Below are 24,320 nucleotides of genomic sequence, written 5' to 3' on the forward strand. Positions count from 1 at the left end.
CATTTATCTGACCTCATTGTTTCATATAAAGTTGCGGTACCTTCCTGTAGATGAATGCATTGGATACATTGGTATAAGAAAAATGCTTTTTGCAGTGATATCCATTAAGACCATGACTGATTAAGACACATAAGAACCGCCCTTTTGTGCCAGGCGCCCGATGTTTGATAACAAAACCACCCCGAATGTGGACTGGACAAACCCCTAAATGTATTTAATCTATTCGCCAGTGACCATGCCTTTTAGATTGCCAAGATAGGGCCCTAATATTCCAAATATCCAAACTCTTATATATATCTAATAGAAATCCCTTCCTTAAATGCATCTTTGCATACTCTCTGTTTCTGTCCTTTATTTATTTTATTATTTTATTGTTGTTTACTCTCTCTCCTTCTCTCTCCCTATCTCTCTCTCTCTGCCCCTCTCTCTCTCCCTCTCTAAATAGGTTTGCATCATCCACTAATTTGAAGTATGTTTCCATTTCTCCCCCTCTCTCAGGTCCACCCCAAAGATCTGAACAATGGAATAATCAATGGTTGTTTCATGCTGCTTTTCAAAGACCTGATCAAGCTTTTTGCCTCTTACAATGATGGCATCATTAATTTATTAGGTAAGGATAAGTCTATCAAATATCAATCATCAGAACCTCTTTCTGCGGACCTAAACATAAATAAACTACAGTACTGGAATAGAAAATGAATACATTGTCATGTAAAGGTATACTACATTGTACCAAAACACTGCAGCTTTTTATTTATTATTATTAACATTATTCGGTTACACTTTACTTGACAGTAGCGACATCAGAGTGACACGACACTGTCATGAACGTGTCATAAACAAGTCATAAACGTTTATGACAACGCTTCTGTCATTAAGTGTCATTCGTTTACAGTGTCAAGTGATAATGTCGGTGTCATGTCAGTCTTATATCGAAACTGTCAAGTAACGTGTTACCCACGTTTCATCATATTTTAAAAGAATTAGTGTGATTTTGTGATTTTGTGAATGTCTTTCTCTTCTTTGTTAGAGAAATATTTCAAAATGAAGAAGTCTGACTGCAAGGAGGCCCTCGAGATCTACAAGAGGTTCCTGACCCGTGTGACCAAGATCTCTGAGTTCATGAAGATTGCAGAGGTAGCGCTGAAATCCAATGTAGCAAATACAAACCTGAAGAAAATACTAGACTAAGAGAAAGCATTGACATACACTGGATGAGTGAAAGGATTGTCTTTGTGTGGGTTGCGTGCAACATGGAGGAAATGTAATACTTGACTGTTTCTATTTTGCAGCAAGTTGGAGTCGACAAGAATGACATACCTGACATTTCTTATGTAAGTGACCCTTAATTACCTACAAGAGCCAGGGCTAAAATGTAGCCAGTAATCCAAGTTCTACCCCAGCCATCTCTATCCCCTAACCATGTTACTATCATACTTATAACATGCCATACCCTGTGCAACCCCACCACGTCATCTAACCATCAATTCATCATCAGTAAATATTCTGCTCCTCTCCTATCCTCCCATCTCCTCTCCTCTCCTCTCCTCTCCCCATCTCCTCTCCTCTCCTCTCCTCTCCTCTCCTCTCCTCTCCTCTCCTCTCCTCCCATCTCCCTCTCCTCTCCTCTCCTCTCCTCTCCTCTCCTCTCCTCCCATCTCCTCTCCTCTCCTCTCCTCTCATCTTATCTCCCTTCCTACCATTTCCTCTCCCCTACCCACCTCTTGCTTTCACTCTTTCGTACCCCTCCCTTCAACTTCTCCATGCTCTCCTCTCTTCTTCTCACCTCTCCTCCTCCTCTGTGGCCTCCTCCTCTCCTTTCCTCCCCTCCCCTCCCCTCCTCCTTCTCCTCCTCCTCGGTCTCCCCCTCCCCCTCCTCCTCCTCCCCTCCCCTCCTCCTTCTTCTCCTCCTCCTTGGCCTCCCCCTCCTCCTCCTCCTCCTCCTCCTCCTCGGCCTCCTCCTCTGCTCCCAGTGTCTGCACCCTGGTGTGGTGGTGGACCTGGCAGACTCAGACAGTGAGGACTTCCAAGTGGAGGAGCCGGTAACCACTCTGGGTCGGAGCAGAGAACCCTCTAACAGCTGACTCTAGACCAGTTCCATCCCAAACTCTCATGGCCGCGCTCTCGATGATGCCCAAACCATTAATGCAAGCATGTGATCAGTGGGGTTCCACCATATCATATTAGTTAACCAGAAGTGTCCAGTTGAAATCTTTGAGGCGGATGTTATCAGAGCTATAACACAAGCTCACCTGGTCATCTGAACTCTTATTCTGTGCTATCATAGTCTTTGAACTGATGCACAGTCATTTCTTATGTGATGGTCTCCAGTATTCCTTTATCATGTGTACATGAAAAGGAACAGGTTGTGTGGAAATCCATTCATGTCATCAATATATACATTTTTCGGTGCTCATGGCTGAGACAAAAGCTGGCCATTCTAGCTCCAGAGTGGTTTCGATCCGACACCACTGTTGTTGGCGTCATGGAACCCACTCAACTGGTTCAGGAACAGCTGTTAGAGGGGTACTCTGACTCTGGCAATGCCTGCAGAGTTTCCAAAGATGCAGTGACCTTGATTGGGAGTGGGCAGGCTGTGTGATGTGCATGTGTGTGTGAGTGTGTGCGTGTGTGTGAGTGCTTGTGTGTGTTTGTGAGTGTGTGTGTGGGTGTGTGATCTTGAGGTTGGTGTGTGCAAACATCGATAACGGAGGACAGAAGGCTCGATGGGGATTGATGTTGCTGTGGTTTGTTTTGCTTCCTGTTGCTTGGTGTCTGCTCACATTTTGGGAGAGGGCACTTGAGGTGATGGTTAGTGTGTTGTGTTTACAATGGACTGGTATTTCATTTGGATTTGAAGCTTGTCAATAATTACTACTCTCTGTGTGTGTGTGTGTGTGTGTGTGTGTGTATGTGTGTGTGTGTGTGTGTGTAGGCTCCCAGCAGCATCTTGGAGTCTCTGGAGACACACATGAACAGTTTGGAGGGCAAGAAAGGGTAAGTTGGCATCTGTGCCATGGTGCCACCTGTATTTTGCCCAGATGATGGCAGAGTGGAAATGTCAAAGCAGTACAAGCTCAGTTGCAAATATCACTTTAGTCAATCCATTGGTTTTTTTAACAAATAAGATTTTCTTTTGTGTCAAAACCAGCTAAATCAGCTAACCTTTTTCCGCAAAAACTTCTAAATCCACCGTGCCATGACAGCAGCTCTGTCATGTTTGACTAACGAGGTTGTTCCTGTCACTGCCATTTCCCTCTCTACAAAACTAAAACTTCACTGGGCATCTGCCTCCTGACATGTTGAAGAATCCTAAATAGACATTCCCGGAAAAAAAGTTGACGGTTTAAAATGGGAAATCAAGACCTAACACATCCATAACATAGGCCACAACGTTGTAACACATTAGTGAACTTGCAGGTTTCTTTGAGAAGCTGAACTTTCTCTGTGTCAGACATGGGACAAAGTTTCTCCTTACAGTAGCACCCACGAACTGCGTTATTTTCACAGGAGGTTGGTCTCCCCCAAAATAATCTCTAAACAACACTGTTTACAAAAAAGCCCTGTTGAAACTAATTGAAGTTACATGATTCGATGTTGCGCTCAGATTGGTTCTCAGAACGTAGTGGCTTTTGCTGGCAAAGGGAAGTGCCATTTAGAGGCGTCTGGCTACAAATTGATATTTCAGACCAGGAAGAGAGTATATTTAGTGGGTTATTTGATTAACGTATATTGTGTGTGGAGAGCATTCACTTACTACCGTTATCTCATTTTTGACGGAGGCATCTGAACTATTCAAATAAAAAAAGAGAGATGGTGATGATGATATTTAGAGATGAGTAGCCAATGGTTGGTATTGTGAGAGAAATTAGTTGTTATGTATGGAGATAGATATCTATCCCATCCCTTGCGTTGGTTTATCTCACACTAGTCAATAGCGTGCCTAGCACTAACAATACTTGAAAAAAAGGAAAACATGTTTTTATGATATTCTTTGACACTATCTGCTTGAAATTATACAGTATATACATGATACATTTATTTTGTGTGTGTGTGTGTGTGTGTGTGTGTGTGTGTGTGTTTGCCTCTCTTCCTGGCTGTACCATGGTACGCGTTTGGATTCTCAGTGATTCTCCAACAAAGGTAGACTCAACCTTCCTTTCTCCCTTTGTCTTTCTGTTATTTTATCCATAATTTCTTGGTTGTCTGTTGAAGTAGTTTCAGATAACCACTTGTGACATTTGATTGGCTAATGGCTATGGTTTGTAACCTTATCTCTGTGATCTGATTGGCTGAATGTGGTGTTCCAGGGCTCCCCCACCAATAACGCTTCACCCACCTCCACTCCGGCCAAATCTGCCACCGCTGTGCCCACCTTGGAGCCCCCACCCACCGATGGCTCCACAGCAGCTGCTGCTGCCCCTGAAGAGCCTGTCACAGAGTGAGTGTGTGTGTGTGTGTGTGTGTGTGTGTGTGTGTGTGTGTGTGTGTGTCTATCTGTGTGTGTGCATGTGTGCGTGTGCTTAGTGTGTCTGTATCTACATCTGTGTGTGTGTGTGCGTGTGTGTGTGTGTGTGTGTGTGTGTGTGTGTGTGTGTATGTGTCTGTCTGTCTGTCTGTGTGTGTGCATGCGTGCGTGTGCTTAGTGTGTCTGTATCTACATCTGTGTGTGTGTGTGTGTGTGTGTGTGTGTGTGTGTGTGTGTGTGTGTGTGTGTGTGTGTGTGTGTGTGTGTGTGTGTGTCTGTCTGTCTGTCTGTGTGTGTGCATGCGTGCGTGTACAAGTGTGTCTGTGTCTACATCTGTGTGTGTGTGTGTGTGTGTGTGTGTGTGTGTGTGTGTGTCTGTGTGTGTGTGTCTGTCTGTCTGTCTATCTGTGTGTGTGCATGTGTGCGTGTGCTTAGTGTGTCTGTATCTACATCTGTGTGTGTGTGTGCGTGTGTGTGTGTGTGTGTGTGTGTGTGTGTGTGTGTGTGTGTGCATCTGTCTGTCTGTCTGTCTGTGTGTGTGCATGTGTGCATGTACAAGTGTGTCTGTGTCTACATCTGTGTGTGTGTGTGTGCGTGTGTGTGTGTCTGTGTGTAAGCATGTGTGTGTGTCTCTGTGTGTGGGTCTACCTGTGTGTTTGTGGGTCTATCTGTGTGTGTGTGTATGTGTCTATGTGTGTGTGTAATCTGACGTGCTCCTGCTCTCCCATAGCTCTCTGCTGGACCTGGACCCTCTCGCCTTCTCTGGCCCTTCAACAGGAGCCTCCGCAGCACCCACCAACTGGGGAGGTAAGAACCAATCAGACACCAGATTCAGCCACAGCCAGCCAATAGCACAGCAGATTTTATACCAGTATACTCATGGTTATGGTTATGGTTCTTACAGTAACAGACACCTTTGTCCAAAGCCAGGTACAATAATAACAACACTTTAACAATAGCAAATCGTCATTAAAGAGTCTGTAAAGAGTCACTCAGACAATGTCTGCACATTGGCATAATGTCTGGAAATATGTGGCACAAAAGCCTCATAATGTCATGCCAGTGAATATTTTCTAGTAATATTTTCAAATTTCAAACAAACAAGTAAAGGCACTAGTTGTAGTGTTGTAAATAAATTAAGTCCTAAATGGGATTTCTTGTTTTTCTTTGCAATTCCTCTCTGTGGATACATCCTTTTAGACCTGCTTGGATCGGGTGAGTGGTTAGCATTATTTGTGTGTGTGTGTGTGTGTGTGTGTGTCTGTGTGTGTGTGCATGACCCAGCCAGTACACAACATGATCACACACAGATCAGTCTACAGTACCTTTCCTCCTTTGCACCTGCTCTCTTCCTTGTCTCACTTTCAGCTACATTTTCTCTCTCTCTCTCTCTCTCTTTCTCTCTCTCTTTTTCTTCCTCTCTCTCTTTCTTGCTCTCACTCTCTCTCTCTCTTACACACACACACACACACACACACACAAAGATTCAGTGTGGTAGTGCCCCTTGCGAGAATCCTGTCTGCCATTGTGTCTGTTTCTCCATTCTGGCCTCAGTAGAATCTCTCTTCCTTTAGCTTACTTTCTATCCCTCTCTTTCTATCCCTCTCTTTCTCTTTCTTTTTCCCTCTCTCTTTCTCTTCCCTCTTTCCTTCTCTGTCTCTCTGTCGGATACTGCCCACCCTTCTCCCCCACCCTCCCTTTCCTGGGATTGTGTTGTCGTGGTGATGGTGGTCTTGTTGGGCGTGGCTCTGTAGAGATGGGTTCCCTCTGCACCACCGACTCCCTTCAGCCCGACCCCTCCCAAGCGGTAGACTCCGCCCCCTCTCCGGCCGCAGCCAATGCCGGCGCTGGTACGGAGGCGGCAGCTAGCAGTCTGGCTCCTCCCGCTGCCGGGGCCGCCGCCCCCAGTCCCGGCCAATCGGATCTCCTGGGAGGTCAGTAGGATGCGGAAAACTTCTCCAAGAAGAGTTTTCTGGAAAAAAAGGCTACGTGCCTTGAAAAAAAAAAGATAAAGAAAAACAATCCATTTGCAAAACACTGTCAGACAACATCTGGCGAAACACTTCAATTTTTCTTTATAATTTGATGCTGTTTTTATTTATTCAATGCATCAATGAATGCATTGGATTCATGTGAGATCAGATGCAACGTATGCATTGCATCATTCAAAAGCCTTTGATTTGCTCTTCAGCTTAATGACCTTCAGCCTCTGCTTTCCGCCACCAGGCAGGAATTATAGTAACCTCAAGATACACTACATGGACTAAAGCAGTGTTTCTCAAACTTTTTTTCTGGGGACCCACTTTTTAAAAATGACAGACTATCGCGACCCAACTCGTGACTGGGGTAGTTAACAAACTAGATCCTAATAGAAAGCTATAGCTTTCCTAAGCTATATAAGGTATAAGCTAGGGGTATTACACAACATAAATTGTCACTATGCTAAAAATTGTCATTTATTGAAATAATGACAAGTTCTAAATATATCCTCTTCAACAGAGTTAAAATCAGCTGGTGCTGCAGATGTAATAATAAATAAATAAATACATAATAACACACATATTTCTGTTTTCCAGCAACATATTAGGAAGCATAGGCCATTTTACAGCATTGTACAATATATTCAATGAAATACCAACATGCTGCATTAAGTGGATCCATAATCCAGTCATACTGAGCACTGCTGGTTGGGAAATATTTTTGAAATAAACTTTGCAGAGATCTGATGTAGGCCTACTGTTTAACACATGGGATCACAAGAGTGGCTTCCGAATCAGACGTTTCAGCGATTTCGCTCAGAAATCTCAAAGGCATAATACTTTCGCGATCGAGGCGCCTGTCCCATACTCAAGTTTTTTTGGTGAATGCAGCAATCTTATTTGCTAGGTGAGGTAGGTGCTTGTCCTTGCCTTGTAACTGGACATTTAACTGAAATGTATATATATCAAATATATCGCTAAGATAGGCCAGCTTCGTCAAGAAATTCATTAGTGAACGTGCTTGCAGATTCAAACATGCGCTCTTCCTCCAAGAAGAGGCTACTCGGAGCTCAAACACGCGCGACAGCACTTTCCCTCGGGAAAACCACCTTGTCTCGCTGTGAAACAGTACAGCCTTTTGGTCTGCTACCATCTCTTCGCAAAGTGCGGAGAATAGACACGCTTTTAAGGGCCGGGTTTTGATGAAATTCACCACTCTCACAACAACGTTAAATCTCATGTAGGTCGGGACTATAAGCTGCCTTGACACGAGCGCTTCCCTATGAATAACACAGTGCGTCCATTGCGCATCGGGTGCTACCTGGGCCCAGGCTACAGATAAAAAATAAAAATAAAAAAACGTCAGTTTGCGCCCCACCTGGCATGTCTCTACGACCCAGTAGTGGGTCGCAACCCACAGTTTGAGAAACGCTGGACTAAAGTATTGGGATGCCAGCCATTACACCTACAAAAACTTCAGTGGTATCCCATTCTAAATCTATAGGCATGACTGTAATACCTATGGATTTGGAATGGGATGCCATTGACGTTCCTGAAGGTGTAAGGGCAGCACAGCTTTAGCTTCAGCTTAACCCCTCCCCTCATTTTGAGTTCACCACACCCTCACCCAAGTGTCCAATTGTAGACCCCTGCTGTTTCTTTCATTCCTGCACTCTCACTCTCACTTCCCACCCGCCATCTTTGTTCAAAATCACCCCTTTCGGCACACAATAATTTCTTAGCATTTACAGAAAGATCATATACACACAGTATATGATACCTTGTGCAGTGGTGCAACTGAACAAAAATTCAGTTTTTGTATTGGTTCTGTAAGTCAGCATATAAATGTGTGAGCACTTATAGTCACAATGTGCACATGTTTTTTTTTTCTGGACGGAGTGCAAGGTAACAGTGTTTATTTTACATGAACATTCATTACAGTAATTTGGCAAAAGCTCTAATCCTCAACATTATATGCTCCTATTGAATGTGACTAACAATGTATAAGCACATATAGAGTACAATACTCACAAGACATATTGCATTATAGTATAGTAGACCGGCCTGCCATGATTTACTGTCTTCTTTAAAGACATATTTAATAAGCCTTGTGTAAATGTCTCACTGGTGTTTTCCTTGTCAGTCCTGGAACTGACTCTTTTGCTGTCACTTTTTCTTCAATTCCTTTCCTGCTCTGACACCTCTCTGTGATCTGACCTCTGACTCCTGACCTGTTGGGCGCCTCAGAGGCATTTGCCACCCCGGCGGCCGACCCCCCTGCTGCAGCTGAAGGTGGAGCTTCTGCGTCCACACCCACCCCTGCTGCTGACGCTGCTGCTGCTTCTGGTGGGTGATGACACAAGGGCAGATAGATGGATAGATAGATAGACAGATAGATAGATAGATAGATAGATGGAAGGATGGGCAGATAGATAGATGGATAGATAGATAGATAGATAGATAGATAGATAGATAGATAGATAGATGGAAGGATGGGCAGATAGATAGATGGATAGATAGATAGATAGATAGATAGATAGATAGATAGATAGATAGATGGCAGGATGGGCAGATAGATAGATAGATGGAAGGATGGGCAGATAGATATAGATAGATAGGTAGATAGACAGATGGATAGATAGATAGGTTGATAGATAGATGGATAGATAGATATATAGATGGGTGGAAGGATGGGCAGATAGATAGATAGATAGATAGATAGATAGATGGAAGGATGGGCAGATAGATATAGATAGATGGAAGGATGGGCAGATAGATATAGATAGATAGGTAGATAGACAGATGGATAGATAGATAGGTAGATAGGCAGATGGATAGATAGATAGGTTGATAGATAGATGGATAGATAGATATATAGATGGGTGGAAGGATGGGCAGATAGATAGATAGATAGATAGATGGAAGGATGGGCAGATAGATATAGATAGATGGAAGGATGGGCAGATAGATATAGATAGATAGGTAGATAGACAGATGGATAGATAGATAGGTAGATAGGCAGATGGATAGATAGATAGATAGATAGATAGATAGATAGATAGATAGATAGATAGATAGATGGGTGGAAGGATGGGCAGATGGATAGATAGATAGATAGATGGAAGGATGGGCAGATAAATATAGATAGATAGGTAGATAGACAAATAAATATAGATAGATAGGTAGATAGACAGATGGATAGATAGACAGATAGATAGATAGATAGATAGATAGATAGATAGATAGATAGATAGATAGATAGATGGGTGGAAGGATGGGCAGATAGATAGATAGATAGACAAATAAGTAGATGGATGGGTGATAGATAGTGGTGGGGAGGGAGCAGAGAAAAGGATGCATGGTTAGAGGACTGGAGAAGAGAAAAAGAGATCCAATGGAAAAGAGGGAGTAAACATGGTAGAGAACAGAAATAAAGAGAGAAGCAATAGAATCAACATACTGGGATGGCAATCATATGAAGGAGAGGGGGTCTTTCTAAATCAAATCAGTGTTGCTGTGTTCGTGTGTGTGTGTGTGTGTGTGTGTGTGTGTGTGTGTGTGTGTGTGTGTGTCTGTCTGTCTGTCTGTCTGTCTGTCCTGTGTAGTGTATGGAACTGTGTGTGAGTATGCACTTGAGCACGTAGCTGAATGTGTATGGATCGGATCCCTGTAGAGTAATCGACAGCCTTAGATGTACTCCATCAAGGGCTTGATGGTGTTGCTATGGAGATCACAGAGGGTGTGACTGGCCAAACCTATACTCAAAGCAAACAGGAAGAGAGGAGGCCATTTTCTTTCCCACCAGCCTCTGAGTTCCTCTTCATTCACCCTCATTTTTTTCCCTTTATGTTTACACAAGGCCTTTGTTACAGATTGAGTGGATGATCTATACTTCCCTGTTGTGGATTAACATGATTTTCTGTCCAGGCAATTCCAGGTACTGTATATGGGACCATATAGAGAAAGACACACCCAAATGTTGCATGAATCATACTACCTAACACTTTATTTAGCTACTGTGTTACTGTATGTTACAAAAGTGTTGGAAATTAGAGTAAGGTACTTAAAGGTAACTGTGATGTGTGTATTTAATTGCCAGTGTGTCCTCTGACTGTGTAATTGGGGTGGGTGAATGCTACAGAACTTGATTTTGATCTTTGTAATTAAATGTCAGGGCTCATCTTCATCATCATCATCATCCTCATCCACCCATCCACCCCTCCATCTTCCCCTCCTCCCCTCCTCCCTTCCTCCTACAAAAAATAGATCCTTTCAGCAGTGACTCCAAAGACCCTTTCAGCAGTGAAACCAAAGACCTGTTCAGCAGTGACCCTTTCTCCAGCACCAACCCCTTTCCCAGTGACCCTTTCGCACCCTCGGCCGGCCAGCCGGACGCCGCCCCGCAGCTGGACCTGTTCGCGCTGTCGTCCGCGGACGCCTTCGGCTCGCCGGCGCCCCCTACCGTCTGCCCGCCCACCTCCAGCACCCCGGTTCCTCCCGTCTCAGCGGCCGCCCCGACGATACAGCTCTTCGGTGGTAAAGGGACTGACTGACCAGGGCGCAGTGGCTTGTCTGTGGATGCGGAGGGGGAGGGGAGGATGGGGTGATGATGTGTGGGGAGGTGCTGATCTTGGATCTGTGGATGAGGAGGAGCAGCTTGTGATTTGCAGTGGTTTGCGGTGGTCAGCAGTTCCTGTATGTGCATCGGAGTGGTCGCATGTGAAATGCAGCTTCTCTCCTCTTCTCGCACTTTCTGTCTTCCTCTATCTCACACTCACTCTGCCTCCTCCCCCTCACACACACACACACACACGCACGCACGCACGCACGCACGCACGCACACACACACACACACACACACACACACACACACACACACACACACACACACACACACATTCTCCTGTCCTGCCAGGGCTGTTCAGTGCTCTGCTACCCAAAGTGCCTTCAGCTCTTTCCTATGTTCCCTCTACTCTCCTCATCCTCCTCCTTCTCCAGCTAGAAATGAGCAGAGCAGGTTTTGGCATGTGTGCAGTCATGTGTGCAGTCATGTGTGTTTGGTGTCGATGTGCTTCTTGTTTGCTTTTCAGCCTGTTCCATTTGCCACAAAAGTGCACCTTGTCATCAGTTCGTGTGTGCAGATGAATGTGTTTTGTGTGTGTGTGTGTGTGGGCATGTGTACGCATTGGTACTATAGAGTGTGTGAGTGATGTGTGTTTCATGCGTCCCTGTGTTTAGATCTGTTTGACTCAATGCCAGACTCCAAACAAGAAGCAGCTCAAAGCAATGACTTGTTCGCCACAGGTAGACACTCCTCTGTTGTCGTCTCCTGCTTCTCCCTTCCCTTCTTCCCTTCTTCTTCTCCTTCTCTCTTCTCCTTTCATCCCTCTCTCTCTCTCTTTCTCTCTCTATCTTGATCAGTCTATTTTTCTCCTTCCCGTCCTTGATGATTGTGGCTAAAGGTGATCTAAATATGGGTGTCCCCTGGGGTTTACCAAAAAGAACAGCCTTGGGTGATTTTCTCTCTCTCTCTCCTTCTCCCTCTCCCTCCCTTTCCCTCTCTCTCTCTCTCTCTCTCTCTCTCCTTTCCTTCTCTCTCTCTCTCTCTCCCTTTCCTTTCTCTCTCTCTCTCTCTCCCTCTCCCTCTCTCTCCCTTTCCTTCTCTCCTCTCTCCCTCTCCCTCTCCCTCCTTTCCCTCTCTCCCTCTCTCTCCCTTTCCTTCTCTCTCTCTCTCTCTCTGTTTCTCTTCTTCCCTCCTACTAATTTACTTCTTTTCTTCACAGCTCTGTTTATCTTCATGCTTCATGCATAGAGTGTTTCTAAGCTTGTCTGTTAATTTGACTTTAATCGATCACGTCTCACTCTCACTTAATCTCTTTCAATTTCAGACTTTCAGACTAAATTCAGACTAAATTCTGATCAAATGTTTTTCAGTTTGTTTTCAAGAAAATACAGTACATAAAGTTATTTGTGTACAAGTTTTATTATAGGTTGGCTCATAATGTCCATCGTGTGTGTATTTGTATGATTGTGTGTGTGTGTGTGTGTGTGTGTGTGTGTGTGTGTGTGTGTGTGTGTGTGTGTGTGTGTGTGTGTGTGTGTGTGTGTGCGTGTGTGTGTGTGTGTGTCACACTCCCCAGACATGTTCTCCTCCCCTCCTGCCCCAACATTAGCTGCTACTGGGGGAGCAGCCACGGACCTGTTTGGGGGTGGGTAACCGTGGGCAACGGCCCCTCCGCCCCTGTGTGAGGCTACAGCATGTGGGGAAGGACTTTGCCTTTGTGTTGTGTGTGGGGTTGTTTGTCAACAAACCAAAACCTCTCCAACAGAAACAAAACAAACTTTTTTCTGATAATCTGAAGGGAGGTGTATGTTTACTTGGATTATATTATGGCAATTTTATATTTTCAAAATTCCTCATCCACCATGGTCATAATCATTATTCATCCTTATCACAGGAGCCAGGAGTTGTACACCATGATGTTATCTTCTGTTTGAAAGTCTCCTGTCAGTGCCTTAGAGATGCATTTGCAATATTGATTCATCCTTATTTTAGGGGTTGGTTCTTCAGGAAGTTATTTTAGAGCACTTCTTTACTGGTCTGTTTTAAACAAAAAGAAATGTGTTGAATGAGTTGTCTGTGTCAATATCAGTATGGCAGCACTAAAACACCAAACCTCAAGTTGGGAAGCTTTTTTCTTGAGGATCTTGTCACTTATATAGAAAATAGAATCAATTCCTGGTGACATTTCAAGGCATTATTAGTCCTTGGTACCTGTGATTGGCACCACAGAATGAGGTGTCTATTTGTGAATTGAGTACGCTGGTTTCTGTATTCATTAACATGTCCTTGAGATGCCTTTTAAAGATGTTTTTAGAGTAGAAATGGCATTGAGTGTATATTATGAAATGTGTGTGTGTGTGTGTGTGTGTGTGTGTGTGTGTGTGTGTGTGTGTGTGTGTGTGTGTGTGTGTGTGAGTGTGTGTGTGTGTGTGTGTGTGTCTGTGTCTGTGTGTGTGTGAGAGAGAGTATGTGTGTGTGTGTCCTGTTGTTCTGTCCAGTCTTAGTCACTGAGAGGCCTCTCTCTCTCCCTTCTCTGGTGCCCCATAGTGTTGAGCTGAAGGCGCTCACTCTAAACCCTTCTTTGCCCTCATGCTGCGCTGACGGACTCTGCTGGACTCTGTGCGGGATGTCTGGGGGGACTCTGCTGGACTCTGCGCGGGGTGTCTGGGGGGACTCTGCGTTGCGTCTGGTCCTCCAGCTGCCCCAGCAGACTCAGCAGGTGGAGATGCCCAGGCCGCAGCACCCGCTGCCCCAGCAGGAGCCGACCTGATGGCGGGTGAGTGGGCCACCAGCGTCCAGTGTCATTTGTGTCCCATGCCACACACACACACACACACACACACACACATCATACCCCACGTCATATGCCTGTAAAAATGAAATTCACATTATGTCTCCAAATATCTTGAAAAAAAAATATTTTACATACACACACTTTTTTCAACATACACACACATATAAATCATTAGTTCATACATGGACATGGAATGGACTGAATTCTATATGTTTTTGACCCTGTAACTGTAAATGTTTATGTAGAGTTTACAGCACAACATTGTCCTTTTAAATGTACACTATGCAGATTCAGGTAGTAGAGCTCCCTCTAGAGTCGCAATATAATTATATTTTACTCTGCTGTTGTAAAAAGCCTACTTCTCATGGCTTGTCCCCCCTGTACACAATGCAAATGCTTTTGTTGTGGAGGTGAAGGATTGACAACAGGCAAAAACCATCTCTAAAGAGCTATATCTACTGACAAGATAATGTTACACGATTCTCGCTAGATGTCTTCGGGCCGCTGTTCTTGAAGTTGCATGGCTGGTTTTCTCGTTAGCGGCTCGTTACGTCTACACTGAATGCTATGCCAGATGAACGATTCCCCTATTACAAGTTTGTTTACCATCAAATTGGCTTCATAAAGGTTATATTAAGGTGAAAATCTTGCATAGGGTACCTTTAAATGTCAACTCTGATAAACACACATGAGAACATTATTGTGAGTTTTTAACGAAACAGTCATTGTACACCTGAATGACCTCATAAACCCATGCATTATCTCGGCGTTTTATTGTTTTGTTTTGTCGTGTTTGAATCCCACTGGATGAGTCGTCTTTGTCCAGTGAATATGTGTGTGTGTGTGTTTGTGTGTGTGTGTGTGTGTGTGTGTGAGAGAGAGAGAGAGAGAGAGAGAGAGAGAGAGAGAGAGAGTTCTAAGTGTTTTATTTTGTGCTTTTTGGCTTTTTTTAAGTGATGGTTTTCTGGCTTGTTCTTTGTGATGTATTCTGTGTCCGTGTCCTGCTGAAGTCCTCATTGAGCAGTGGAGAGAGTGCTGTGTGGGTGGGATTGATTTCTGATAGGTCATGGCACTCTGTGCCACTGTGGCTGTGCAGTCTTCTCTTTGACTCAACCTGCAACCCCATTCAACATTGCAACCGCAAGGATGCAACTAATCATGTGGTTCAGCCTGGCCATCATCATTTGTTTGTTTGTTTGTTTGTTTGTTTTCTTCCTATGTCCATGTTTTAATCTGTAAGCAAAAAAAAAAACAACAACAACATCAACAACAAAAAATAATGCTTTGATGATCTCAAAATGGCTCTATCCTCTCTGTTCACCTCTTTACTCTTCTCTCCTGTTTGTAAAACACCATCGCTCCTCCATGCTATCTTCTTCGTCATCTTTTTCTTCCTTCCTCTTCCTCTTCTTGTCCCCTGGTCCCTTTTCTCTTTTTCACTCTCTCTTTCTTTTCTCTCTCCATCTGCCTTATGGTCTGGGTCATTGCTTGCTTCCTCCCGTTGCAACCGGTGAGTTCTGGCTTAACCCGCGAGCTGCTACCCTCACAGTGCTTCGGCGCAAAGCAGCCAACTGCAGCTTCATGTACCCCCTGTAGCTCTTGTAGAAGAAGCTTGCTTCTTAACACGAGTGAATCGGTGGATGGATGGGTGGATGGATGGATGGATGGATGGATGGATGGATGGGTGGATGGATGGGTGATGGATGGATGGATGGATGGATGGATGGATGGATGGATGAATGGATGGATGGATGGATGGATGGATGGATGGATGGATTGATAGATGGATGGAATGAATACAAGATGAATGACAAAAAAACCTTAATTTTCCTCAGCTGCGCTTTGCCTATTCAGAGAAATGTGAATCTGAATACCAGAAAATATTCTAGTATTTCTAGCTTTGCACTCCAGTGAAGTGCCTCTCTAGTGTAGTCTTAGTGAAGTGAAGAGATGTGAAGTAGCTAGTGATTGTATAATAATGTGTTTGTATATTGTGTACTTGTGGTGTTGTGCTGTGCATTTGTAATGTCTTTTGTGTTTTGTATAGTGGGTGTTAGTTATGTGAGGACATGATGTATTGTCATCACGTATAATATTTAGAAGGAGGTTATAGATTCAGTAATTAAAATCAGTAATTAGATTCAGTAATTAATTAGATTATCTTTCTGTGTCTTATATTAATATAAATATTAAACACTATTTTGGTCACTGTTGTTATAACCATACTCCACATTTCTGTGTGGTAATCCATGAAGGTGATGGGTGGATAGTAACAGCACCTGCACTGCTGTTGTTCTAATGCTCTCTCTCCTCTCCTCTCCTCTCCTCCTCTTCTCTTTCTCTTTCTCTCTCTCCATTCCTTCTGCAAGCCTTTGATGGACTGGGTGATGTTCTTATGCCTGCTATGGCCCCTCATCCAGCTGGTGCATCACCCATGGCTGCATCTCCTGTGAAGCCTGACTTGGACGCCACCATGGCTAACCTGGCCAGCAGTGAGTATTAGCATGCACTCACATACACACACTTGTAGGTTGATTCGCACACACACACACACACACGTGCACACACACACACACAAACACACACACAAGCACACACTTACATACCAGTACACATATACATGCAGGGTGCAGAGATCTTTAAACATCATTTTAAGTGAAAAAAGGGGGTACCCTTTTAGTACCCCCTTTTACCATGTTAGACAGAAACGTTGTATTCATTTGTATGTGTGTGTGTCTGTCTGTCAGAGCTCAACATAACAGAATACCCTAACCCTAACGTGATTCAAACGTACTGCTCAACATAACAGAACGTAGCCATAACGTGATTCAAACATATTGCTCAACATAACAGAACGTAGTCCTAACGTGATTCAAACATACTGGTATGTTGACTAACATGCTCTCCTGTTCTCTCCTGCAGATCTGTCCATGGGGAACCAGAAACCGTAAGCTCTCTGTTTGATCCAGTCACTTTCTTTCCCTGTATGAATGAGTCACTCTCTAGTAGCGTGTGCTCTGTGGCATAAAGGAAAGCCCTTTGTTGGCACACTGGTGATCAAGGACAGGTGGCCAATGAAGCAGAATGACCTCCAGATTGAGGCTAAGAACAAGCATTGCTTCATTTTAGTTGTCTGACAACAGCTAACTATATAGGCACTGACCATACAGTTTTTTCTGATTGCTTACAGTTTTTTCTGAATGCTTAAACACATTTTTTGTAACTATGGCTTTTTTTGCAAAACTCTACACACAAATGGCAAAACCTCTCACCCAATCAGCAAAACATTGTAGTTCTCTTGCAAAAGCTAACACACCTTGCTTAACTCTTCACACCTTCGTAAAAATGGTGTTTTTAATTATCTAACAGTAAACACAAGCCATCACAATAGTAAGCACACAATGTGCCAACAACACACTGATGGTATGAATAAAAAACACATCTGGCTTTTGCTTTCTCTGTGCACAAGGTAGACTATGTCAGTTTGAGGTCATACTTTTGTCATAGTTCTGTAAACATACAGGGATCCAAACTTCAAGTATTAGTGTTTATTTACACACATCAAAACAAACACAAGTGTGTTTTTCCAAGTCAAAACACAAAATAGCATTTCACTGAGACAAAACAAATCAGTCTACATCAGATTCGGTCTCTCTCAAAATTCTGTATACATCACATGCAATGTCCTAGTCCAAGGCACCGGAAAAAAATATATTCTGGAATGACGTATCCAGGCCTGACATGACAATATCCCCACATGTAGACTGTTTTTTTGTCTGTTTTTCTCTTCTCTCACTCTTCCTGCTCACTCCATCATTACCCATTGTACATTACCTGTGGCTTATTTATAGTGCTTAGGCTGATTGCAAAGTGAACTAATTATCTAAAACAGTTTTCATATGAGAAAGTGTGCCAGAGAGTTGGCAAAATAGTGTAAATAATAGCCATACATGTGTATAGATTTGCTAGGAGTGTGTTGATATCATTTGGAAATTGAGTGTAAAGCAGTGAGTTGTGTTTACAGTTCCGCAAAAAGAGTGCTGTGCAGTGGATTGTGCCTACAGTTGTGCAAAGTGTGTATTACAAAATTGCAAACTGAGTGCAAAGCAGTGTCTGTGCTTTTAGTTTTGCGAACTCAGTGAGTGGTTTTGCTATAAGTATTAATAGTTTTAGATATTGTGCTAGAAGAATCACGGTTGTGTTTAAGCATTCAGAAAAAACTGTAATCATAATGCTACAAGGTGAACGAAATGTTAAATTGACACCCTCTGATTGGTTGATCTCTCTCTTCTCTGATAGGGCGGATGGGGCAGCAGGCGGGGCCAACTGGCAAGCTCCTCAGGTAGCTCCTCCCCAGTGGGGCGGTCCCATGGTAAATGTTGTGTGTGTTGTAGGGCTGGAGCATGGTGTTGACTTGATGAGCATGGCATGGAGCCTATCACGCGCGTCCCCTTCGCCTGACTCCTCTGGGCTGCTCCAATCATGTCATTTGAAAGGGGCAGGGAATGGCAGGACTTCTTTCTCTATTTTTCTTTCCTTTCCTCTACAGCAGATGTAAAGGAAAGGGAAAGTTCTGAACTTGAAGGCACTCCACAGACTTAAAGTTAGACTTAATCACTCAAAACCCAGCCATTCAGATATGATTCATATACTGAATGAATCACATATGCTTAGAATATCCATAGACGCTTTGAGTAGAAACCTTCCCATACTGATCATTCTGTCAGCAGCAGGTCCTGGGGCACTTCTGGACCCTGGGACGGACCGGAACACACAAATAACTTTTTCAAACTTTAATGGTGCAAGTGACTAACACACACACAAGGGAAGACGCTGTGTGTGTCAAAACGTTTGTCACTTGCGCCATTAAAGTTATTAAAGTTATCTGTGTGCTCCTGTCCTTCCTTGGGGTCAATCTGAAGTTACACAGTCTACATTATGAAGACTTTCCCCATAGTACTTTCTGCAGAAAATGTGCTTTAAGCATACAAAACCCCTCTCTGATATACTACAGTGTATTTCAGTGTATCCACAGTAGATCCATAATACACTGGAGATATATTTAATTTTGTATGGGTTTCCAGTGCCTCTATACTCTGGCTATGCTTTGATTGGGCAAGGCAGTCATTTCAGCTTCATTTGTTTGGAAAGCACCCTTATTCGTACGGTGCTTCATCCATGCTAAGTTCAATCATGATGAAAGCCATTATGAAAGCATAGAACATCCCAACTCGACTCCTTAAGGATAATAATATTAATATATGATAATAATAATTTTAAACCAAAGCAACCACCTCTCCAGTCTGTCTTGTCAGTACTGTGTGTGTGTGTGTGTGTGTGTGTGTGTGTGTGTGTGTGTGTCTGTGTGTTACATGTTGCAGTGTGTATTGTGTCTTAGTTCCAGTGCTGTGTTGTGTCTTAGGTCCAGTGCTGTGTTGTCTCTGTGTCAGTAACCCCCCTCCCTTCCTCTCCCCCTCCCCTCAACCCCTTCATAGACTGGGCCCATAGGGGCCTCACCTTATATGGGGTCTCAGCCTCCATTTTGCATGGTAAGAAACATGAACAGCCTCTCCCCTGGAATGCTCTCTCCCTCTTCGTAAGATGGCAGACATTTTTTAACCACTTTTTTTTCTCCCTCTTCCATTTTCCTGTCACTCTTGCACTTTTTCTTTCTCTGTTCTACTCTTTTGCTATCTCCACACTCTCTCTCTCTCTCTCTCTCTCTCTCTCTCTCTCTCTCACACAGGCGGGGGCGCCCGGTGCTGGAGCTCCCATGATGCCCGGCTCTCCCATGATGTTCCCCCAGCAGCCCATGATGAGGCCGCAGTTCCCTGCCGCTGGGAGCGGTGCACCGGTAAAACACACACACAAATACACATGCAGACAGACAGACAGACCGACAGAAACACACACACACACACACAAACACAGAGAGAGAAAGAGAGACAAATACACATGGACACAGATAGACAGACAGACAGACACATACACGCACACACACACACTATGCTCAACTGGTTGGTGTAGCTACCTTTACCGGTGTCAGCAAGTTACATATTCTTAAAGAAATCCACACAACTCCATGGAAATATACACCCCCCACACACACACACACCACCCATGCGCACACATACAGGCCCCGAGTTTATCAGCGTATTTTGGCGCCAGTCAAACAATAGCACTGTTGAGCAATACCTTTAAATGGAATGCGTCAGACGATATTTACAGTCTCAATTCATCTGATCTGAATACTTTTTCAAAGAAGAATACTGTATGTAGCATTTCTTCTACTGTTCCAAGCAATTCAAAAGAAAACTTGATTGTAGCTTTTCAGACCTGTTTTCAATACCGTATCACATCCAACCAGGCTGTTATTTTGTTTTGTTTTGTTTTATTTTGTTTTGTCAGTAAGATTTTGAGCAAAATATGTGATACATATTCATAGGAGTCCCGTTGAAGCACGTTTAATTTCCAATGGCATCCCAAAAGGATACTCTATGATAATGTCAAAAAATTACATTAAACTTATGAGTTAATATCTGATAACTATTACAGGTCTACGGTTTTAGTATTCTCGTATGGCGTTAGCATTAATTGGAAAGACGTGCAAAAAGAAATGAATGAACTGGATTAATTAACTGAGTTTTGAAACATAGGAAGATTGGTTTGTCTGCCTTGTTTTATATATGTTGTGGGTCATACATTGAAAAACTATAGGCTATTAGGCCTATGCTCTCTTCTACTCTCTGAACACCTAATATTTTCCAAATTAAGCACTTATTGTAGGCTATGAACAGAGGAGAGTGGACTAAGGTCTAAAGAAGAGAAATTACACAACCAGGTTGGTATAGCCTACCTGATTTAAGTTTGGGTACCCTGTCATAGACTTCGAGGTCGTTCTGTTTTCCATCACACTATTATCCATCCATATATTTGGAATTTGTAGTAAGGCAATCATTTGCACATTATTCTACTAGCTATACCAGCAAAATGGTGTATCAAATATTGGTGTGGGTGGGAACATAGGCGACTAATATAGCAGCACCAGCAAGCCGTAGCCTATAGCCTAATAAGACATGTGCTCTCATGAACTTGAACTGTCTGTTTGGTTAGATAGGCCTGTTTAATTAACAATCATCACAGATGAAGTTGAGATTAGAGATTAGTTTCAATAATGATGTGAAACCTCTCTGAACTCCAAATATCAATTCAACAAATGACAAATTTAGTTTTGGACACCCTGCCGTGATGGGTCAATATCGCTTAGGTGTTTTGGCTATAGGATGTCCCATTCTTACGATAAAGGAAAGTTTGCATTTATTTGCCGATAGACAGATCAGATTTAAGGCTGGTTGCATGTGGTGTATTTAAATTGACTTCAACAGAGTGGTCTCACCCATTTCAGAGTCCAGGCCTTGGCGTAGGCTACCTTCCCATAATTGCTACCGCTTTGCCGCGAGACTTGCACCCACAGACTCTTATTACTATGTCTACCATGTGTGTGTGTGAGATAGTAGTGTCCACTGAGAGATATACTAACGTGCGTGTGTGTGTGTGTGTATATGCTACTAACCCCCTGTAGATGAACCCTGCTATGGCTCAGAGCCCCAGGAAGCCCCCACCCCCCAAAGACCCCCTGGCTGACCTCAACATTAAGGACTTCCTATAGAGATCCTATAGAACCTGTCAGGTAAACAGTTTCTTACCTCCCCTGTCATATGTACAGCTGTCTCTCCAACACTCACACGCACATAAACTCACAGCACACATCCCCCTGTACTGTAATATTAACCTTAACCTTGAAATGCTTCCTATAGAGCCTTTCCATATAATAACTATAAACCATATGGCGTAGCGTAGCTGTTTCATCATGCTCCTTTTCCTACACTCACCACAGACTTGACCTCACACACAGACCCCAGTTTAAGTCTGTTTGACCTTGAAATCTGTATTATATTGTATTATTATTATGAAATGTAGTGTTATCATCAATTTGTATTTGCAAGTTATTTATTTATATTTTCGCTCTTTTTTTGTCTGTCTGTCTCTCTCTCTCTCTCTCTCTCTCTCTCTCTCTCTCTCTCTGTGTTGTTCTGCTCCCAGTAAAGCTGATTGGAGCCCTGCTGGTATGGGAGTCCTGTTGATATGGGTGTGTGATGTTCTCTCCCTCTCTCTGGTCACCTGTTCCTTCTCCTTCTTCTCCCCTTTTCTCTCTCCCTCTCTCTGTCTAATGTTGTAGCACAAACAGTGGATGTGAACCTGTATACGTGTGATTGTGTGTGCGTATTTTAATGTCATCCTTTACTTCGGTCAGTGGAAAATGAATTAAAATGAAGCGAAAATTAAAAAAGAAAAAAAAAAAAAAAGCAAATCATGTTTAGCTATGGTGCAGTCACAACAGGAGTCAGCCGCCCAGTGGACAGAGCTAGGTGGAAATTGTCCTTAGGCTTCTTTGCGATGGGGGTTTGGGGATGCAGAGTGGCTTGGGAAAGTTGTTTTTTTTTTCTCTGTGGGCAAAAAAGTAAACATGTAAACAAATACATAAACAATGTTCAGTGTGTGTTAATCTCATAGGGCCCCCCTTCTGTTGTCGTGGTGCAGACATTTCACTACTTTCACAAGTGTAACCTCCCTAACCACACACACACACACACACACCAACTCAACTCAACCTAGCCAGCACTTGGCTGGGAACCTACTTACACTCACAAACTATAGTTCTCTGGGGTTCTTTGTTAGTTCCTTAAAAAAAATCTGAAAGCTCTCCATAGGCCTTGCTCCACGTAAAGTTCCCCTATAATTGGATTTATTTGGGTTGAACATTTCTGATGAGTTTCTCATAGTCAGAATGGAGGTCAGTGAAACTCTTCCAAAAGAGTGTGCCTGTGGTAGAACCTTCTGAAGGGTACTAAATGAAGAACCCTATTTTATATAGCACCAGCGCCATGAGAAGAGAACTAAAAGTCCCCCCTGATGTTTTGACGCCCAGGTTCTTTTCTGTTCTTTTTCTTCCTGTTTCTGTTGCTCCTGCCCCACCCCTTTTCCTCACCTGAATGTGTGCTACACGTGTCGTATGACACGCCACATTATGCATTTTAGACTTTATTTTGTTGACCAAACAATGCAGATATCTTTTAGTCTTTATTTTGAATTTAAATGAAAAAAGTTGTTTCATATATTTTAGTTACTGCGTTCAAAATGCTTAGCATACAGTCTCTAGTGGAAAGAAGTGGAAATACTGTATCCCCAATGTGTATATATCTCTATATTCAGAAGACTAGTAGCCTATTGGATGCACCCCCAACCCTCCTCTCCTCAGCTCCGCAGTGAAAGGTGACAGTATTCAGCGTCCGGCTGCATCCCAATGATCAGCAGCAGCATCTGCCATATCAGAGACTGTCAACCCTGTGACTGGAGGATGGAAATATAACTGGATGTTCAGTGTTTTGTTTCTGTATTGAAAAAAAAAAAACTGTGGTGAAGTGTTGAGAACAGATAACAAACAAACAAACTAAAAAAAAGAATAAAGGGGGAAATGTGTTCCATGAATGACTGCTTTTGATTGTTTTCTTGTTATTTTTGTTTTTGTTTTAATTTTTTGACTTATCTGAATAACCTAGCTCCTGAGCCCAAGTGCATGTGCATACTGTTGAAATACAATAAAAACAGTGATCTGAAGAGATGATAAGAGAAGCCAGTTATTCTTTTGGTGTGTGAGTGAAATGTACACAAATTTACACATAGAGTATTTTGATGGTCGTTGCATTGAAAACGTACAAAAGAGCCCAAAACAACAATAGCCCATAGTGGATTTAGTTTCCACTCCAACTGCTTTGTAGCCTAGAAATCTAGACGCACCCTACACTTCAAATTCTGTGCAGTTTTGAACCTGTCAGCCAAAAGATACCTGCAATTACACCGCCTCGTTTTTGCTTTTTCATTTTTAACTAGGTGGCACTATACCTAAAATTAGTGGAAATGGCCTGGGTATACATGGCCCCTTGAGACCAACATACGAAAAAAAGTTGGTCATCCTAGGCCCTACAGTTCTCGAGATATTCACAGAAAACTGTCCGGCCTACCCTCCCTTTCGGGGGGCCCGGTGCAGCGGGTGGACGACAGATCAAAACAAAAACAATGTTTCTGTGTCTTTCTTGTAGGGCTACATGCCCACCAAGTTTCGTGCAGCCCGGTCTTTCAGTGTCCTGGGAATCGTTGACAAAAAAAACGCGAGCAGTCGTAATAATACAAGGCCAAGATCAGGGCAGTTACTGAGGAGGGCTTCAGTCTAGTCCAGTCTAGGCCTTCGGACAGATCAAAAATGTGCACATGTGCAACTATGTCATTTCTATGTGAAATGAAGAGCTACATGCAAGGCCTGGCCCATAGTCCTGGTAATAATTTTGTCTGGACAAAGATGGGTTTCTCCTGGCGCGCCGGTGGCACGGGGGAGTAAGATAGCTTAGCTAAATTCCCAGCTTGCCTATCCGATACTGTGATACCTTTACTGTCTAT

The 24,320-nt window shown here is 43.3% G+C and overlaps 1 protein-coding gene across 4 annotated transcripts in view; it reads left to right on the top strand.

Annotated features, from left to right (window-relative positions):
• Positions 1–23,488, top strand: part of snap91b (synaptosome associated protein 91b) — a 35,610-nt gene extending 12,122 nt beyond the window's left edge. The window contains exons 7-23 of one of the 4 annotated variants that reach the window (XM_048250372.1): positions 499–610; positions 1,031–1,137; positions 1,293–1,334; positions 2,936–2,997; positions 4,128–4,143; positions 4,311–4,441; positions 5,199–5,275; positions 5,669–5,683; positions 6,223–6,402; positions 8,695–8,793; positions 13,710–13,787; positions 16,175–16,297; positions 16,728–16,752; positions 18,105–18,177; positions 19,552–19,659; positions 21,388–21,495; positions 21,909–23,488. In XM_048250372.1, coding sequence (XP_048106329.1) covers positions 499–610; positions 1,031–1,137; positions 1,293–1,334; positions 2,936–2,997; positions 4,128–4,143; positions 4,311–4,441; positions 5,199–5,275; positions 5,669–5,683; positions 6,223–6,402; positions 8,695–8,793; positions 13,710–13,787; positions 16,175–16,297; positions 16,728–16,752; positions 18,105–18,177; positions 19,552–19,659; positions 21,388–21,474 — 1,335 coding nt within the window. In that variant the 3' untranslated portion in view covers positions 21,475–21,495; positions 21,909–23,488. The remainder of the gene's footprint in view (positions 1–498; positions 611–1,030; positions 1,138–1,292; positions 1,335–2,935; positions 2,998–4,127; positions 4,144–4,310; positions 4,442–5,198; positions 5,276–5,668; positions 5,684–6,222; positions 6,403–8,694; positions 8,794–13,709; positions 13,788–16,174; positions 16,298–16,727; positions 16,753–18,104; positions 18,178–19,551; positions 19,660–21,387; positions 21,496–21,908) is intronic. The other 3 variants (XM_048250374.1, XM_048250373.1, XM_048250375.1) reach the window with 3 other exon arrangements.
• The last annotated feature ends 832 nt before the right edge of the window (positions 23,489–24,320 follow it).

Source organism: Alosa alosa, chromosome 8 (assembly GCF_017589495.1).
Source record: "Alosa alosa isolate M-15738 ecotype Scorff River chromosome 8, AALO_Geno_1.1, whole genome shotgun sequence".
In the NCBI taxonomy this organism is placed as follows: domain Eukaryota; kingdom Metazoa; phylum Chordata; class Actinopteri; order Clupeiformes; family Clupeidae; genus Alosa; species Alosa alosa.